This window comes from Eriocheir sinensis, chromosome 14, assembly GCF_024679095.1.
Source record: "Eriocheir sinensis breed Jianghai 21 chromosome 14, ASM2467909v1, whole genome shotgun sequence".
Classification (NCBI taxonomy): Eukaryota; Metazoa; Arthropoda; class Malacostraca; order Decapoda; family Varunidae; genus Eriocheir; species Eriocheir sinensis.
Genome location: NC_066522.1, coordinates 12049805 through 12070252, shown reverse-complemented (window position 1 = coordinate 12070252; position 20448 = coordinate 12049805). Strand labels below are relative to the sequence as shown.

General features: G+C 43.4%; 1 protein-coding gene across 1 annotated transcript in view; it reads left to right on the top strand.

Moving 5' to 3' along the window:
- LOC126998466 (abhydrolase domain-containing protein 2-like) overlaps nt 1-18818 on the top strand; it is a 56908-nt gene extending 38090 nt beyond the window's left edge. Inside the window, exons 2-7 of the mRNA XM_050860185.1 lie at nt 3692-3867; nt 9159-9326; nt 14475-14661; nt 16424-16618; nt 16999-17153; nt 17664-18818. Of these exons, the coding sequence (XP_050716142.1) occupies nt 3692-3867; nt 9159-9326; nt 14475-14661; nt 16424-16618; nt 16999-17153; nt 17664-17812 (1030 nt within the window). The 3' untranslated portion in view covers nt 17813-18818. The remainder of the gene's footprint in view (nt 1-3691; nt 3868-9158; nt 9327-14474; nt 14662-16423; nt 16619-16998; nt 17154-17663) is intronic.
- The last annotated feature ends 1630 nt before the right edge of the window (nt 18819-20448 follow it).

Sequence of the window (20448 nt, the reverse complement as noted above, 5' to 3'; positions counted from 1 at the left end):
TTTTATCCATTATTCCCTTTTCTCAACTATTCTTCTTTGCTTCCCTTCCAATATTCCTTCTTATCTTCCTTTTTCTACGTCCTCCCTTCAACTCCTCTCTGTCCTTGTCCTTCCTTTCTCCCATTTACAGTTCTAAGTGTTTTATCCATTACTCCCTTTTCTCAACTATTCTTCTTTGCTTTCCTTCCAGTATTCCTTCTTATCTTCCTTTTTCTACGTCCTCCCTTCAACCCCACTCCGTCCTTGTCCTTTCTTCCCCATTTACAGTTCTAATCTCTTTCTCCTTATTCCATTTTTTTTGCAGTATTCTCTTTATGTCCAATATTCATTTTTATCTTCCTTCTGCGTCCTCCCTTCAACCCTACTGTCCTTGTCCTGCCTCTCTCCCATTTACATATCTAACCATGTCTTTAGTTTCTCTCTAGTTCCTTAATATGTTCTAACTCTCCCTCATGTCCCTTCTTCTTTTCCTTCCCTTCTTCATATTCGCTTTGGTAGTACAGTCCACTCACAGCCTTACCTTTCTCCTGATCTCTTCCTCCTAGTGATTGTGTTGTAGGTTATATATATACGTGCTGGTTAGTCGGTTTGTCTTCTTTACTCCATGCTTCTTTTCTTTCGTTCTCGTATCTTTCTGTTTTTCTTTCCTTTATTTCTTGATTGCCCTGTTTGCCTTTTTTTCTTTCTTCCGTGTTTCTTTATTCGTATGTTTTCCTCTTTTTCCCCTCCCTCCCTTTCTTTCTTGGTTACTCCTTTTGCCTTCTTTTCTTCCTTCTTTCTTTTCAGTCTCATACTCTTTCTTCCCTTCCCTTTCTTTTTTTTGTTGTTGTTTATCTGCCATATTTTTTCTGGACTGTTTCTTCCTTTTTTTCTCCTTTCCATGTCTTTATTTTGCTTCCCCAATTACCCTGTTTGCCTTCCTTTCTTTTTATTTTTCTTCCCCTTCCTTCCTTTCTTTTTATCTTCCCTTTGTCCACTTCTCTTCTTTTTCCTGCCATTCTTACATTCTCTTCTTCATTGTTTCCTCCTTTCTTTCCTCAGATCTTTCTCTTCCCTCCCTTTCCTTTCCTTTCTTTTTTATCTTCCTTTATTCCATTTCCTTTCTTCTTATTTCCATGTTTACCTTATCTTCATTGTTTCCTCCTTTCTTTCCTTATATCTTTCTCTTCTCTCCCTTCCCTTCTCAATTACCCTGTTTGCCTTTCTTTCTTTTTAGCTTTCTTTCCCTTCCTTTCTTTTTTATCTTCCTTTCTTCCATGTTTACCTTTTCTTTCCTGTTTCTTACTTTTCTTCCTCATATCTTTCTCTTCCCTCCCTTCCCTTTCCTTCTCGTCCGTGACCGGTGTGGGAGCGCGGCTTTAGTAAGTAATCCGCGCGGTCCACAATGCAACACGTATAGAGACTTGCCTCCTCTTCCTTCCCTTGTGTCGAGGTCTTCTTACCGGCCCGGAGTTCACCTGTCCATACATGAGTGACCCTTGTTTCCTTGTTTTGGTTCCCGTAACTTTGCCTTCCTTTCTCGGTTGTTTTGTTTGCTTACTTCTCTTGCTTTTTCTTGTTTTCCGTCTCTTTTCTTTCTTGTTTTATTTGTCTTCTTTTCTTCCTTCTCTTATATCCCTTTCCTTTTCCTTGAATTGGTTCTCGTATTTTTTCCTTTTCTTTCTCGGTTCTCATGTTTTTTTTTTCTTATTTTCCGCCTCATATCTTTCCTTACTTTCTTTTTTTCTTTGTTTTGTTTTGTTTCTTTCTTTTCTCTTGTTTTCCGCCTCTTTCCTTCCTTTCTTTTTTTTTTCTCTTATTTTCCGGTCTCATATCTTTCCTTCCTTTCTTTCTTTGTTTTGTTTTGTTTTCTTTCTTTTTCTCCGGCTTTCCGTCTCATATCTTTCCTTACTTTTTTTTTCTTTGTTTTGTTTTCTTTCTTTTTTTCTCATTTTCGGTCATATTTTTCCTTCCCTTCTTTTTTCTTTCTCTGTTGTTTTGTTTTCCTTCATTCTTTCTTTTCCTCTTATTTCCCGTCTCATCTTTTTTTCTTTGTTATTTTGTTTTGTTTTCTTTATTTTTCTCTTATTTTCCGTCATATTTTTCCTTGCTTTCTTTTTTTCTTTCTCTGCTGTTTTGTTTGTCTTATTTTCTTTCTCTGTTGTTTTGTTTGCCTTCTTTTCTTTCTTTTCCTCTTATTGCCCGTCTCATATCTATCTTTCTCTTCCTTTCTTTTTTCTTTCTCTATTGTTTTGTTTGCTTTTCTTTCTTTTCCTCTTATTGCCCGTCTCATATCCATCTTTCTCTTCCTTTATCTTCTAGTCCTCCTCTATCCTTCCTTCCTCTCTTCTGCCTTGCTTATTTTACCACTCATCCCTCCCTCTTCTATCCATTCTCCTTTTCTCTCTCCCTCTTCTTTCCTTGATCTTTTCTCAGTTGTCTCATGCCTCCGTTATCCTTCCTTACTTTCTTTTGCCTTGCTGTTCTCACTTCCCATCCCTCCCTCCCTCTCCCAGCGACACAGCAACCATCTTCCCTCCTCCCTGCTTTTCTCATCTTCCATCCCCCCCTCCTGTTACTCCCCTGATCTCTCTCCCTCCCATTCCCCCAACACCCCGTCCCTCTCCTTACAACACAGCCTCACCATCTTCCCTTCTCCCTGCTTCTCTTATCTTCCTCCCTGCTTCTCTTATCTTCCTCCCTGTTCTCATGTCTTCATCCCTGCTTCTCTTATCTTCCTCCCTGCTTCTCTTATCTTCCTCCCTGCTTCTCTTATCTTCCTCCCTGCTTCTCTTATCTTCCTCCATGCTTCTCTTCTCTTCCTCCCTGCTTCTCTTATCTTCCTCCCTGCTTCTCTTATCTTCCTCCCTGCTTCTCTTATCTTCCTCCCTGTTTCTCATATCTTCCATCCCTCCCTCTTCCTGATTCCTCTTTCCCATGTCCTCCCACCTCCATCTCTCTCTTTCTCACTCCCTTTCGGGGCTAACACACCCGCCTACATTTGCTCAGGCTTTGATAGAGGTCGTGTTAGTATTTCCATGGATAGTTTTATGAGGCTAGTGATAGTTTGATAAGGATTCTTCTGCACCATAATTACGAAAAACACTCATGAAAACTCGACTATAATCTCCTTTATTGTGGATACCCTACGCCCCTGTCCACCCAGCAGTGAATGGGTGCCAGGTATAATTCCTTCCCCTTCTGTCTCTCTCCGGCATATGACCACATGTTGCGCCGACTAAACGAAACTTTCCAACTCCTTCAGTGTGGCCTTTGGGAATAGTTGTTGTGAGAGCCGAAAGAGTCTGAGAATACGGGACACAGCCTCACCATCCTCCCTTCTTCCATGTTTCTCCTATCTTCCGTCCATCCCTCTTCTGTAGCTCCCCTGATCCTTCCCTCTCCCATGTCCTCCCAACCCTCAACCCTTCCTCTTTGTCTCTCTTCCTGCGACACAGAGCCGTATTCTCAAACAATTCGTTCCCCATGCCCACAGATTTGACAAGGCTTTCCTAGGAGTTTTGAGCATTTTCAGGGCTAGTTTTATGACCCTGGTGGTAGTTTGACCCTTATTCTGTACCATGAACCTAAACAAACACTCATTAGAACCCAACTGATCTCCTTTTTAGCCTGTAGAAAAAGTTGATGTGTGAGGAGAGAGCGTTTGAGAATACCATCCACAGCCTCATTGTCTTCCTTCCTCCCTCCACAGATACGTCCCGGTCCGTCTGTGGGGCAGCAGCGGCCACCTCCAGACCATCGTGCACGCCACCGTGGGCCGCACCTACTGCCCCCATGTGGTACCCCGGAGGATAGCCGCCCGGCAGGAGGATGGCGCCACCGTCACCTGGGACATCTACGAACCGACAGGCGCGCCAGTCACTGATGGTAAGAAGGAGAGGTTTGTGTGTTTGGGTGTAAAAGGATGCAAAGGAATGAAGGCCAAATAGAGGTGTAAGAAGTGATACATAGCGTCAGAGGTTTAAAGAATAAGAAAAGAGAAATAATTATCCATGTTGTCAGACTCAGCTATGACGTCAGTTTGGGCGGGGTCCACTCGGATAATTCCCTGGCCATAACGGTGCCAAATCTTATTTAATATATACAGAATAATTTGATCCACAACTTCAAATAGTACATAGATGATATAATGAGAGAGAGAGAGATGTATTGCGAGTGATGTGGCACCGCTGTGAGGAGGTTCGGCGCCCCTCCCAAACTGACTTCACATTTGTCAGACTGTAGTTGTTAAAGCATTGAAGTATAGGCTTTACTCTCTCTCTCTCTCTCTCTCTCTCTCTCTCTCTCTCTCTCTCTCTCTCTCTCTCTCTCTCTCTCTCTCTCTCTCTCTCTCTCTCTCTCTCTCTCTCTCTCTCTCTCTCTCCGTTAGTATTTTCCTATCTACTCTCATATATATGCTCGAGATTAAAGTGATAGGAATAGTAATAATGACCATAATAATAATAATAATAATAATAATAATAATAATAATAATAATAATAATAATAATAATCACTTTTTCCCCAACCCATTCACAACTGCTAGACTTCATGGCTCGCTAATACGCCAAAGTAATAATAACAATAATATCTCTTAGTTGCGTTACATCCTCAGTCAGTCAGTCAGTCAGTCAGCCAGCCATCACTTCACCTGACCGTCTGTTTGTCCTCTCTCACCTCACCTTTATTTGATCTCACCTGCTTCACTTATTCCTTGACCTCCCTTCATCTCACTTCCTTGCCCTTCTTCTTTGACCTCGCTTGACCTCGCTTCTCTTAACGTTTTCTTGTCAACCTACCCTCACCTTTTTCATGACCATCTCACTTTCCCTTGATCTCACCTCCCTCACGTTTCTTTGACCTCCCTTCATCTCACCTATTTATTTACCTTACCTGTTCTCACCTCTTCAGTTATTCTCACTTTACCTGTCCTCACCTTTTCCTCCCCTTACCTTTTATTTACCTCACCTTACTTTCCCTGCCGCCCCCCCCCCCCTTCTACGTCACCTTACCTTACCTTGCTTATTGTTACCTATTTGTTTACTTCATCTTTCCCTTCTTCTTCAACTTGCCTCATTTTACCTCTTCACCTTACCTCACGTCACCTTTTCTGTACCTCTCCTCACCTCACCTTTACTTCACCTGTTCACCTTTATCTCCAGCTTACCTGTCCTCACGCTTTCATCACCTCCTGCAACTGCACCTCCTTCTACTCCCGCAGCACTAACGAAAGGCTTCACCGGTTTGCCTTTGCAGCACCCCCCGCAGCAGACACACTCGTTCCTCCACACACAGGAAGAGGGTCGTGATGGGATGGCAGGGCGGGTTTCACAGTGCGTCGCGACCGGCTTGGTTTAACGCTGTGTCCCCTTCCTTCCCGTACCTTAAAATATACCCTCCCTTTGCCTTACACCTTAACTTTTTTTCCCTGCATCTTCCTCTCCAACCCCCCCCCCCCCCCTTGTTTCCTTTATCTTCCCCTCCCTTCCCCTTCCCCTCCCTTCCCTTGCCTTTCTCACGACTGTCTTGGTTTAATGCTGTGCCTATCCCTTTCCCCTTCCTTCTCACCTTACCTTAAATACCCCTACCTTGTTTTACCCTCCCCTTGTCTTGCCTTGCCTTTCTCACGACCGGCTTGGTTTAACGCTGTATCTATTCCCTTTCCCTTTCCTTCTCACCTTACCTTAAATACCCCTACCTTGTTTTACCCTCCCCTTGTCTTGCCTTGCCTTTCGCTGTATCTATTCCCTTTCCTTTCCTTCTCACCTTGTCTTGCCGACCGGCTTGGTTTAACGCTGTATCTATTCCCTTTCCCTTTCCTTCTCACCTTACCTTAAATACCCCTACCTTGTCTTACCTTCCCCTTGCCTTCCTCTCTACCGGCTTGGTGTAACTCGCTGTCCTCTTCTCTTCCCTTACCTTAAATACCTGTACCTTGCCTTACCTTCCCTCATCTTACCTAACCTTTACCTACTTTCTTGTTTCATCACCTTACCGTTCACTCCCTTTCTTTTCTCTCCCTTCCCACACGACCATCCCTTCTAATGTCCTCCTTTCCTTTCATATCTTTCTTTATCTCCCCTCCGTTATTTTCCCTTCCCTTCCTTCTCTTGTCTTATCTCCCCTTCTCTTCCTTCCTTCCCTCTTCTCCTTCCTTTTCTTTTCCCTGCCGTGTCTTTGTAATGTATCACTTCCTTCTTCTTCCTTTCTTTTTCCTCCATTTTTGCCCCGTTTCCGTTTCGTCTCCTCTCGTCTCATTAACTTAATTTACAACTCCTAATTATTGTACCTGACTTTTTATTATGCTTTGTCCTCTCCTCTTTTTCTATCCCTTTTTTTTCTTTCCTCCTCCTCCCTCTTTTATTACGTTTTGTCCTCCCCTTCTTTTGTTTTTTTCTATTCCATTTTTTTTTCTTTCCTCTTCCCCTTCTTTCTTTTTCTTTCCTCCTCCTCCCTCCTCAGTTATCGTGTTTTGGCCTCCCTTTCTCTTTTTTTCTATCCCATTTTTTCCTTTCCTCTTTTCCTTTTCTTTCCTCCTCCTCCCATCTCATTTATTACGTTTTGTCCTCCCCTTCTTTTTTTTCTATCGCATTTTTCCTTTTTTCCTCTTCCCCTTCTTTTTCTTTCCTCCTCCTCCCATCTCATTTATTACGTTTCGTCCTCCCCTTCTTTTTTTTTCTATCCCATTTTTCTTTTTTTTTCCTCTTCCCCTTCTTTATTTTTCTTTCTTTCTCTCCCTCCTCCTCTCTCTTTTTTTTACCCTTTGTCCTTCCTCTTTTCTTTTTTTATCTTTTCTTTTTTTCTTTCTTTTCTTTTCCCTCTTCCTCTTTGCCTCATTATTTAAACTTTGCCCTCATTCTTCTTACCAGACATGTATTATGACCAACCCTCCCTCCTCCCTCTCTTCCTTTTCTCTCTCACCTTTCTTCATCGGCCCTTTCTCTTCCCTTCTTTCCTTTATTTTACAGTTTAACAGTCCCCATTCTTGTTTGTTATGCTCTTGTTGCTCATTCTCTCTCTCTCTCTCTCTCTCTCTCTCTCTCTCTCTCTCTCTCTCTCTCTCTCTCTCTCTCTCTCTCTCTCTCTCTCTCTCTCTCTCTCTCTCTCTCTCTCTCTCTCTCTCTCTCTCTCTCTCTCTCTCTCTCTCTCTCTCTCTCTCTCTCTCTCTCTCTCTCTCTCTCTCTCTCTCTCTCTCTCTCTCTCTCTCTCTCTCTCTCTCTCTCTCTCTCTCTCTCTCTCTCTCTCTCTCTCTCTCTCTCTCTCTCTCTCTCTCTCTCTCTCTCTCTCTCTCTCTCTCTCTCTCTCCTCTCTCTCTCTCTCTCTCTCTCCCCTCACCACCACCACGAGAAGGTTGAGTGGTGTAACTGGTCACTGGTCTGCCGGGTGATCAAGACCTCCCCTGGCGGTATATATGAAAACCAAAGCTCGTGGCCCCGTATGACTATAGATATTGAGCTCTGAGGGAAGAAAATTATAGGCCAGTCTTACAGTCCAATACAGGAAGTTCGTAAGCTCCCTAACCAATCACAAAATGCGACGAAATTCCTTGTAGTTTCAGTGTTTGTCGTTGATAAAAAAAAGGAGGGAATTTTCGAGAACCACAGGAAATTTCTTTATTAATATCTGGTTTTGAGTAGAAATAACGGATCATTGTGGTGGATATGGATTGGTTTGGGCGCTTACAACAATGACTATGATGGACTGTTGAACTGGCCTTATGTCCGGTTCCCTCTACCTCCTGTCCTGTGCATGTGTCCTTGAACTAGCATCCTCGTCTGGTCCTTTCCTGCCCACTGACATCGCCTTTTTGCAGACTCATGATCTTGTGTCAGCCTTCCCCCAACCTCTATGCTAACCCCCTGCCAGCTCTAGGGGAAGAAGGCTATCATTTCCCTATTGCTTCTTTCCTGTGCATGCATTTTTGAACTAACATCCTCCTCTGGTCCTTTCCTGCCCACTGACTGATTGCCTTCTTGCAGACTCATGATCTTGTGTCAGCCTTCCCCCAACCTGTATGCTAACCCCCTGCCGGCTCTAGGGGAAGAAGGCTATCATTTCCCTATTGCTTCTTTCCTGTGCATGCATTTTTGAACTAACATCCTCCTCTGGTCCTTTCCTGCCCACTGATTGATTCCCCTCTTGCAGACTCATGATCTTGTGTCAGCCTCCCCTCAACCTCTATATATGCTAACTCCCTGCCGGCTCTGGGGGAAGAAGGCGTCATTCCCTATTGCTTCTTTCCTGTGCTTGCATCCTCGTTTGGTCCTTTCCTGCCCACTCATTGCCTCTTGCAGACTCCTCATGTTCTCGTGTGAGGGAAGAATGGCATGTTCATTTCCATCTTCCTTCTGTCCTGTGCATGTAACTGGCCTAAAATCCTCGTCTGGTCCTTTCCTGCCCACTCATTTGCCTCTTGCAGACTCATGTTCTCGTGTGAGGGAAGAATGGCATGTTCATTTCCATCTTCCTTCTGTCCTGTGCATGTAACTGACCTAAAATCCTGCCCATTCCTGCCTGCAAATAAGCCTCTCCCAGACTCCTTTATGTTCTTGTTTCAGCCTTCACCCAGCCTCTATAGGTACTTTTAACACCACCTTCCGGCCCTGTTCTGAATACTCTTGACTCGTCCCTCAGATCTCTTTCCTGTATAAACCAGAATCATCCTCCCTCAGATCCCATTCTCTTATTAACCAGACGCATCCTCATTCAGATCACTTCTTTTCTTGTGTCAGCCTTCACCCAACCTGTATACTGGCACCCCTTACCGCCTCTGTCCCGAACCCATCTCTCAACACTCCCTCAGATCTCTTTCCTGCAAAAGCCAGACGCATCCTCCTTCATATCCCTTCTTTTCTTGTGTCAGCCTTCACCCAACCTTTATAGTGGCACCCCTTACCGCCTCTGCCCCGAATACTCACTCAACACTCCCTCAGATGTCTTTCCTCCATAAACCAAACGCATCCTCCTTCATACCCCTTTCCAGTGGCCGCATCCTCCCTGAAGTCCCCCACCTGTGCCCTCTATTACGCCAACCTCCTGCATGAACCAACCTCCTCAGCATCCACAGTCTCACCCATCCCTGAGCGAGCGCCCTTTTCCTGTCCATAAGACGCACCCTCCCCAGAGTACCGCCGCTAGGACCCCGCAGTAACGCCAGCCCCGCCCCTTGCCCCTCCTCAGAGGACTACACCATCGCCGTGTGCCCTGGGATCGCCAACAGCAGCGAGAGCACCTACGTGAGATCCCTGGTGTCCCTGGCGTGCTCCCAAGGCTACCGCTGCGTCGTGCTCAACCACCTCGGAGTGCTCCCTCACGTCAAGGTCACCAGTCCCCGGGTGTTCCGATACGGTGAGTGTGTGATGTGTTCTGAGGTGTGACATGTAATGATTGGGGGAGGGGAAGGGTCTGGGGCTAGATAAAGGGAGGGGAGATGTGTACTTAATGACATGGTTGTTTGTGGAGGAAAGAAGGGCATGGATACAAGGGCACGGAGGTAGGGTGGGAGGGGCTCGGGGTTGGCAATAGTTACGTATAGTCTACACTGTGTGGTTGTGAGTGTTGATTGATGGGGAGGTAGAGAGATGACATGAGAAGGAAGACACGTAGGAAGGAAGGTAATAATGAAGAGAAGTAGGAAAGAAAGAAGGCGTTATTAAGGGCTGCTGCTAAGTAACCAAGAAATATGACGGCGGGGGTAAATCTTAGTGAGGAGGGAGGGAGAAAAAAAAAGAATAATATACCTCGGACCAGTTTTACAGTCCAGCAGCAAATTTGTAAGCTTCCCAACCAAACACAAAATACTATGAACATTCCTTGTCTAGTGTTTGGCGTTGATATAAAAAGAAGGAAACTATAGAAAACCACACGGGAAATCTCTAGTATCTGGTATCGAGTAGAAATAACGAATCATTGGTTAGGGGCTTACAGTGACTATGTTGGACTGTCGAACTGGCCCCTAGTCCTCATGCCTCTCTGTGTATACCTCCTATCGGTTACTATTCGCCATTACTAATTTCAGGCGATGTGGGTAGCACCGTTGCCAGATTATCGTACTAAGAGCCTGGTATTAACTGGTTCCTGACGCGTAACTATTGCCAAGAAACATCAGGAATTAACTATTTTAACTCCCTCCTCTCCCTTTTACACACCTACCTAGTATACCCCTCTCCCTACCTCATCTCCACATTCCCTCTCCCCTGCCTCCCTCATTCTTACCTCGTCTCCCCTCACCCTTCTCATCTCCCTCCCTCCTCCCCAACATTCCCGTCTTATCTACCTCCTTACCCCTCTCCCTCCCTCCCAACACTCCCTATCCCCTGCCTCCCAACACTCCCTATCCCCTGCCTTCCGTGTGCCTACCTGTCTCCCCTTCCTCTCATGCCCCTCCCTTCTCATCTACCTCCTTGCCCATTCTTGTATCGTCTCCTCTTCCTCTGATGTAATGGCCACTTCTTCTAAATATATATGAATCTCGTTATTGGGGACCAGGAGACAGATTTGGGGTCGGAAGTCGGTAAATATAAGAGGCTGAGTACGACAATCTGGCAACGTTGGTGGGTAGTGTATATCAAGGTGCAGGTAGACAGAGGAAAGAGGAGAGGAGAGATGAGGTGGAAGGAAGTATGTATATGTCAGTCTTGTGAGGCGATGAGGGGAGAAGAAGTTATTGATTGGGCATGTAACCTATAAATGAAACTGATGATGAAGTTAGGTCATGGTAAAGTTGGGGGCATAGGCTATATAGCTGCACGTGGTAAAATAGTGGTGACGTAATGGGAGGGGGAGGCGGGCACGGTAGGATGGTAGGATGAATAAGGAAGAGGTGAAAAGAAGGGAATGGGGGCGAAGATAGGTAGAGAAGTGGCCATTACGTCAGAGAAAGAGGAGAGACGATACAAGAATGGGCAAGGAGATAGATGAGAAGGGAATGTGGGGAGAAGGGAGGGGGATGAGAGGAAGGGGAGACAGGTAGGCACAAGGGAGGGTGAGGGGAGACGAGGTAAGCATGAGGGAGGCAGGGGAGAGGGAGATAAAAGGGAATGTGGGGAGGAGGTAGGGAAAAGGGGTAGGTAGGTGGGTAAAAGGGAGAGAGGAGGGACTCGGGGGGGATAGGGAGTATGGTGGATGAGAGAGGGTAAGGGTAAGGATGGATAAAGATTAAGATGAGAGAGGAAGAAGAGGAAGGAGTGTAGGGAGGCGGATTAGGTTAGGTTAGGTTAGATCAGAAGAGGTAAAAGAGTAAGCATGAGAAAGTAGAAAGATAAGAGGTAGAAATAACAAGTAGATGGGCATAGCATAGGACAGCAGGTACATGAGGAGGGGCGTTGGCACCTGTTGCATCGAGAGGGCATGGAGGCAAGGGCACGGAGGGAGGCAGGGAGGAGATCGGGTTGGCAGTAGTTACGTAAGAGGAGATGGAGGAGGAGGGGAGGCCTGAGAGAAAGAGAGACAGATGAAGGGGTGTATTTGTGGATGTGGGGAAGGGGGTGAGGGTCGCGGGAGGAAATGGGGCTAGATAAATGGAAGGGAAAATGTGTGTTTAATGACGTGGCGAGGGAGGGGGAAAGAAGAGAAGAGGAAGGGAGAGAAGAAAACTGTTTGAATATTGGGTGGAGACGGTAAAAAGGATGAGGATAAGGAAGGGGAGAAGTGTGGTGAGGAGGAAGAAATGAAGGAAATGGAAAAAGATGAGAAGGGAGGGTATTGGAAAAGGACAAGTGTGATGAGAAGGGAGGGAGTATAAGAAAGGGAGAAGTGTGAGACGGGAGGAGGGTGAAGGAATTGGAAAAGTAGAAAACAAGCAGGATGAGAAAAGGAGGATATAGGCAAGGGAGAAGTGTGAGGAGAAGGAAATGGAAAAGCAGGAAACAGAAAAAGTATGAGAAGGGAGAGTATAGGAAAGGGAGAAGTGTGAGGAGAAGGAAATGGAAAAGAAGGAAACAGAAAAAAAGTATGAGAAGGGAGAGTATAGGAAAGGGAGAAGTGTGATGAGAAGGAAATGGAAAAGCAGGAAACAGAAAAAAAGTATGAGAAGGGAGAGTATAGGAAAGGGAGAAGTGTGATGAGAAGGGAGGATATAGGAAAGGGAGAAAAGTGAGGAAGGAGGGTGAAGGAAATGGAAAGCAGAAAACAGAAAAAAAATATGAGAAGGGAGGGTATAAGGAAAGGGAGAAATGTGATGAGAAGGGAGGATATAGGAAAGGGAGCAAAGTGAGGAAGGAGGGTGAAGGAAATGGAAAAGCAGGAAACAAAAAAGGATGAGAAGGGAGGGTATAAGGAAAGGGAGGAGCATGATGAGGAGGGAGGGAGTACAGGACAGGGAGAAGTGTGAAGAGGAAGAGGAGGAAAGAAGTGATGGAAATGGATACGTGTGTTGATAGTCGTGAAAGAGCAAGATAGAAAAAAAAGGGAAGTTAAGGATAGAGTGGGTGGGAGAGAGAGAGAGAGAGAGAGAGAGAGAGAGAGAGGCCGTTGTATTGTTCTTGATACCTGTTTGTCCTCCCATCTCATAATGACCTTCACATAAGCAAAAAAAAAAGTAAAAAAAGTGGAAGTAAATGACCATAAACCCTGAAATAGAAGAAGAGAGAGAGAGAGAGAGAGAGAGAGAGAGAGAGAGAGAGAGAGAGAGAGAGAGAGAGAACAGGAATGCGAAGCTGCTGTTATGTGAGACGAGTTTAGGAAGTATGAGTTGGGGAGTGGAACAAGTTAGATGAAAGAGCCGGAGGGGAAGGAGTGCAGGGAGAGAAGAAGGAAATTGTATGCTTAGCGGTGTATAAGTTAGCGAGAGAGAGAGAGAGAGAGAGAGAGAGAGAGAGAGGAAGGGAGAGGAGGAGGAGGGAGAGAAGAAGAAAATTGCATGCTTAGCGGTGTAGAAGAGAGAGAGAGAGAGAGAGAGAGAGAAAATCATTGCACAAGTGGAGAGGAAATTGTGACACTCAGCGTGGGGTTGAGATCTTCAATACTAAAAAAAGCATCAAGGGAGAGAGGTGATAAGGAAAGAAGAGAAACTTATGAAGCAAAGGATTGATAATTATAGTAAAGATTGGACAGTGGGGATATCATTAGTGTTATTGTTATTATTTTTTTTACAGTGCAATACGTAAAGCCAAAAGAGTACAAGTATTACTAAGTGCAATGAAGGGAGGTATTGATCTAAGGGTGAAGAGAGTTTATCATCATTTTATTTATCATCATTTATCATTATTTTTATTATTATCATCAAACACAGTACAATACATAGACCCACAAGTGTACATGTATTACAGATTGCAAAGTCTGTTACCCTGGCACACCTAAGACAGATGATTAAGGACTTAAAAAGGGAAATGACAAAGTGAAAGATAGACAATTTAAATTAATTCTAACCACACAGGAAAAAAAAAATCTAAAGAAGAGTAAAGATGGAATTAAGAGAAAATGAAAGTGTGAGTGGAAGATAAGAGGAGGGACAACAGCAATAGAGATAAAGGAAGAAAAAAAAAGTTTGGGTTGCGAAGGTCACATACCACTTCAATGTCTTTCCACCACTTCGGGCTGCCTACCTGCATTCTTTCTTTCCCCAGCCTACCTTCCTATCATTCCTGTCACCTACCTATTATCTTTTGTATTTCAACAATGCCTTCCCATTCCCAGTCTTCTATATTTTAACAGTGCTTTCCATCCCTAATCTTCTATATTTCAACAATGCCTTCCTCCCATCCCTAATCTTCTATATTTCAACAATGCCTTCCCATTCCCAGTCTTCTATATTTTAACAGTGCTTTCCATCCCTAATCTTCTATATTTCAACAATGCCTTCCTCCCATCCCTAAACTTCTATATTTCAACAATGCCTTCCTCCCATCCCTAATCTTCTATATTTCAACAATGCCTTCCTCCCACCCCTAATCTTCTATATTTCAACAATGCCTTCCCATCCTCAGTCACACCTGTTACAATTAAAGCTTCCTAATTACCTGCCCTTAACCTCCATACCTGTCACCCCCCCACCCCCCAGCTCAACCACCTGTAACCTTTACCTTCAATACACCAAGCCAAGTAGAGCAGAAGGGACAAGACACCCCTCTCTAACCAAAACTGCTCATTCTAATGACACATGTATTTTTATTTTTTATATAGAAATGTTGCAGGGTTTATTTTTAGTATACTGTCTTGCCCTTAACCCAAAAAGTTGCCTCACTCCACTACACATGTTGAATTTCCTATCTGTGCATCCACATAAAGTTTTGATTCTTATTTACAAGTGTCTACCTCTTATTTATCTTGGTGGCATTTATCTATGTTTATTTAGGATAATTGTTTTGGGGTTGTATTGGGCTTGAAGATTAGATGCCCTTCTTGACATTACATGACAGCACTGGGGTTCAAACTACCTCCCCCTGACTCTTCTTACACCCCAAGAAACACATACTACCAGCCACACCCCATTCCCTTTTCATCTCTCCCACCATACCTACCTCAGCTTCCAAATGACACACATCCCTACTTCCACAGGCCAGTCAGATGAGCTTCACCTGATGTTGACCAAGTACGTGGAGAGCCGTCCAGACACCAAGCTGATCCTGGTGGGCTTCAGCATGGGGGGCAACATCGTGTGCAAGTACCTAGGTGAGCCCAACCGCACCAGGCCAACCAACATCATGGGTGCCATCTCCATCTGCCAAGGCTACGATGCTGTGAAGTAAGTGGCAGTGGGCGGCAGAGAGGGTGAGGAGAGGAGGGCTGTTGTTGGGGCTTTGGGAGGTTCTGGAATGGAGATGGTTGTTTAGGTTTTCTTGTTTTGTGGTTTGAGTTGTGGTTTGGATTGTTTTTTCTCTTCTGGTATTGATTGGTTTGAAGTGTTTTTTGTTAATTTAGTTGGATTTTGGTTGTTTTTAGGTATGTGTATCTCCCCTGTCTCTGTTGTTTTGTTTCGTCTTTTAACTAGGCGAGTCTTCCTTGATGTTCTTTTGTCACATTTGGAGATTTCTTTTCACCGTTACTAGTCGTCCTCTTCCTGTCTTCTCTGTTCCCCTTAAGTTGCATCTATTTAAATGTTCTGAACCTTTACTTTTCTTCTTATGTGAACTTGTAACTCCTTTGTTTGCTGGGTTAGCCAAGTGGGTGAGCTATACATCTTGACTCTGAAACTTGACATTCAGCAAAGAAAAACCCTAACTTGCTCTCATCCATCTCAGCTGAGGTCCAATCTGAGGGACCTCCTTGTAGGTACTGATTAATTGATGTTGCTTCACACTCCAACCTTCCACCATTCAATAGATGAGTATGTACCACCACTTAGATTTACCTTATACAATGTGATGTGGATCTGTATGTGAGGTGGTGATTGGCGCAGTGTCGTGTGTGGGGAGAGGTTTTGATTTTCTGTGTGTGTTTCATAATGAAGTTCTGATAGAATGAAGAGGTGTGTTGGCAAAGTGGGTGTGGGTATGAAATACTATAATTTTGAAGAGGTGTTTGCTCATTGCTGTGTTGTGAGTATGAAAAAAATGAAGAGTGTGATTGAGGTGTTCGAAGTATGTAAAGAAAAATGTGTGTGTGTGTGTGCATGGAGGTGCTGTGAGTATGAAGGGAAAGTATGAAGAGGAGTATGTTTATGGAGATATTGTCTATATAGAAAAACTGGGATAAAGTGTGTGTTCCTGGGGCTGTGTTTGCCTCCTCCTACACACCTGATTATGTATGGCGTTGGGGTGCAGGGACATAATGATTATGGAGGAACAGTTAGTGCCTAAGATGTTATTTTTCAGCTGCCAGGGGTCCTCTTGCAAGCCCAGATTCCTTTCTCTTCAATCTGAATTTTACTAACCCTATTTCTTCTTCCTGTTAGAAATGTATACACCAGAATATCTGGTGCATATCAATCTGGGCTTGTGAGAAGACCCTTGGCAACTGAGGAAAAATAATTGTAGTACTAACTGTGTAGGCTTGTGGTATGTGTATGAAGTGACTAAAGCCTTTGAATAAGTCTGCCTGTGAGTCAGTAATTGTGCCATGCCAAATAATTCACATCAGCATGTAATAATGTAAAGCAAAACCACAACAGCTTTCATTGTGCTAGAGCATCAATATTAAGATTGTGATGGTCAGCAAAAGCAACAATGAAACACCATAGGAAATAACATTAACACAGCTTATGAAATAACAGCACAACTGCATGAGTCAAAAGCATGAGGGGAAATTTTCAGTTTTATGGTGAAGCAGCAGCAGCTTGTATTATAAATATAAAGTTCATGTATGTTCAGCTGCAAGTTCATAAAAAAAGGGGAAAATAGGAAACTCCCATTGGTTGTTAGACATCACAAGCACCAGCAACAACATGCAAGTAGGATGTGGATGACAAATGAATAGAGAAAGGAAGATGCTTTTAGTGTGGCTTTGTTGTTGTAGGATTATGGCAGGGAAAGACACTCACAACCTTCTGTGTTCTTGCAACATTACAGGAGTCTACAGTTCTTGTTGGAGTGGAATAACCTTGCGCGGCTGTACCTCTTTTCGATGACTGAGAACATGCGGTCAGTCATCCTCCGACACAAGGAGGCGCTGCTCACAGAGGAGGTCAAACGCCGCTACAACATTGACGAGCGGCGGGTGTTGTCTGCTGCCACGCTCCCTGAGCTGGATGAAGTGTACACAAGGTGGGGCTTGTACACAGAAATATTCAATGTAGGATGACTAATTCACATTCTTAAGACATACATTTACACTAATCAAATTATCTTGAAACAATATTGACTCTTGGTTATTAATTGTTACTTTAGAAAAGAGTTGCCATTGTTGTTGTAGAAGCGATTGCCACCTTGTTTACATTTGTGTAGAGGTTTGCAGTTTAATGTAAGTGCTACTGCTGCACTAAAACTTCACTAGTCAGTAACCTAAAGCTGTACCTTGACCTTATAAGATGCAGGGTGATTCTCTGGGACATCTTTTTTTCTAAAGTGTGTCTTTTAAGCCGCCAAATACGGTAATTTCACTATACACCAGTTTATTAAATTTTAACAAAACTAATTTCTTACAGACGGATCTTTGGGTTCCGAAGTGTAGAGGAGCTGTACCGCAACGACAGCTCTGCCCACTACCTGAACAACATCAGTGTGCCAGTTGTGTTCATTAACGCACGAGACGATCCTTTGGTGCACCCAGACATGCTCTACTTCCCTCAGAAATTTGTTCGTAAGTTGTTGAGGGTGATGTCTCCTCTCAGTTCTCACCCCTGTAGTGGAGGTTGAGCTTAAGAACACATGTTTACAATTTGAGGGTTTACAGAAATGCAAACACTGAAAGGATGGTAGAAGATTACATGTGTGTTGGTGCAAGCACAATGGAACATTGATTTAACACAAATTAATTTAAAATTGTGTGTATTCATTTGGGACATTTTCAATTTTACTTGATTTTTTTTCTAATTAGAAATCAAAATTGCCATGTAATGATGAGCCACTTTGTGCAGCATTAAGGCAAGTCAGAAAAAAAAGAGGAATGGGGAGAATAGTCTCTCTTCTGACCCCTGACTGGCAGTAGTGTCATAGCAGTCAAGTGTGAAAAATGATGACAAAGTATACCTTTTTTTCATAGACTCCATTATGTTAGTATTCTTTATAGGAATGGTTGGTGGAATTTAAATTTATTCCAAGAACTATTCTAATTATTTTGTATATTTAACATGAGCTTGTTTTTCCTCAGAGACACACAAAAACTCTCTCTACATCGAGACTGACCACGGCGGTCACCTGGGCTATTATGATGGAGGCTACATCTTGCCGCGTGCTGTCACCTGGCTTGATCGAACGGTGCTTTCCCTCGTTTCAGCACTTGCCAACAACAGCCAGTAGAATCATATGTCTCTTGCTGGGGAAGTGGGTGGATGGGTGTCCAGACTGGCTCTACACTCGCCCTCTGTTCTCCACACCTGTTAACAACCACAATATTCACTTTCATTACTGGGCTTAGTCATTAGTCATTCCTATCAGTTGTGAAATTGTCAACTTCATTTCTCCACAGATGTCAATTTCTCGTTCTCCTATCTGAGAATGCTTACTTGCACTCCCTCCCCATTCCCTTACTGGCACAGGAGACAAGATGACACATGCACGCACACCCCAAGTTTTGCACAATCCATGTGGTTATGCTGTGATGGTAAGTTAAGTTACACACCAAGGTAGTGACAGGGAGCAGTAAGATGATAATATTTAAAAGTGCTGTGGATTCCTCCCACAATCCCTGATGCTCTAGTCCATTTGCTGACTAAGTGATTCCCATTTGTTTGTTCACCATGTGAAAAAAAAAAGTTTGGGGATGTCCCCCATACAATAATTTCTTCACAAGGTGTTCCTCCTTTGTGGAATATTAGTATGACATGGGGGCTGGCATCATTTAGGGACACTGCACCACTGCCACTGCCTCACCCCCCCACACTGGCAAGGCCCCCATTCCTAAAAGCTGCTGCACTGTGAAGTAATGAATGGTAGAATGTGGAGATGCTAAAGAGAACCAATTTCTGGCACTGGCACCCATTTTTGTGAGCGTGGTGTATTGGGGCCATGTGAGCCAGCATGCACTAGTGTGTCAGGTGCAGGACATTCTGAGGCAAAGATAATTGCACATATACTAATGTTCTATATTTATCTAAAAACAACAAAAAGAATGTTATTTTTGTATGTGATGTAGGTCATATTTTATATGTATATTTTAGTGTTTAATTCTTTGTATGAACACATTGTGGTCACTTGGTTATCTTCATGCTGTAGAGGGCTAGTTAGGCTTGCTGTCAGCCTGGCTACCAGCCAACCCTCGGTAATGAAAAAATAATTCAATAAATATGGAGTTACCAAACAAGACTTGCAAACCCCAGTAGCCAGCTACCCCATTGATTTGTGGAAGTGCAAAGAATAAATGCATGCATGAAATTAGTAAATCATTGGTTTTCATAGAAAGAACAGGAATTTTGTCTAGATGCCAGTTGGTAGCATCGAAGTTACTATAGTTCGTTCACTTCAGCTGGATCCCCAGCTCTTAGCCAAGTAAGTAAGGACTCTTCTGATTGGCCCAACACATTAGTTTAGGTTCAGAAAATATTCATGCTCATTTGTTACACAAGATATGAAAAATTTGTTGACATCATAAGAATAAGCAGTGGTTGTGCAATTAGAACAAGACTCCAAAACTTGACAGGGTAAAAAATAAAGCACCTAGGGCTCTAGCCACTGCTGAGAGGGATACAGCTGAAGTTTATGGACTATTAATTTCCTCAAGGCCTTGGCAGATTTTCCTCCTAGAAAAGGGTCCTAAATTCTTCAGCTTATCAACCCCCTTGAGAAGTTTCAGTTCAGTGACCCCAAAATGTTTGTTATATGAAAATAATCTGATGTGACAACTTTTATTTAACTAATTGTACCATAAATAATAATAATGATAATAGCATTTGCTATGGATAGGAAGATTAATCATCTATTGGGAGGGTGGAAGTTATGAAAGGAAAAAGTAATTTATAAATCCCTTACTGATCCCTCGGCCATTCCTCTTCCCCCTTTTGACTAGTCATTTTCAACCCTTTGGGTAGTCCCACAGACCCCTTGGGGTCTATTCCAACCACTTTAAGACCTCTGTTCTGGCCCATGGGAGGTAAAGCAGAAAGTGACTCCTTATATATCATGCATTTGAAAACGTGCAACCTTCCTAATAGGTTATTTCTCTGCAAACAAAATTATATTTTTTTAGTGAGGGTCAGGTTTGCATCCATTTCATGCAAAGACATGACTAATGCTCCCGAGCATTAGCCAGATAACCAAATGACCACATGGTGAGAGGATTCTTCTCACCACCACCACACACACAATATGCATGCTCAAATGGTGACAATAATGATTGAAGTGTAGAGAAGTGCGGATCTTTCTGGTATAACTCGGAGTGAAAGGAAGAGGCATTGAGGGAAGGATGGAATATGAATATGGCAGTACTGAAGAGTAATATTGATGTGTTGATTCTAGTGAGTTGTCAGTGCAAGATGAAAATGCTGGAACACACTAACACAACCACCTTCCCTAGTTTGATTTTGTCCTCAGGACCAGTTCTTTTTTATAATTTTCTTCAGTTTTGGGCATCATGCACATTTGTGTATTTATACTTTGTGTATCTCAGGTCTATTTTTTTTTTTTATATTATCCAGATTGACCAATGTATCCATCATTCCAGCATAGAAATGACATAATTTTATGTTCATTGTTTCCCAAGTTGAGAAAGTCAAGGATGAATACTGATATGCATATTCATAAAAAATTGAGTGCCTGGGTTGTTTGCTAATCAAATTTGATATGATAAGGTTGTACAACTAATCACTTCTTATATACTAAATATTGTTGTATGGAAGCCTGAAAGGTGTATCATACTTGTACGTGCAGTGACTGAGGCCTAAGTGTCGTGAGCAGGAAAAGTGTGGTTGCATGAGGACTGAGTACAAAGTTTGAAGGTG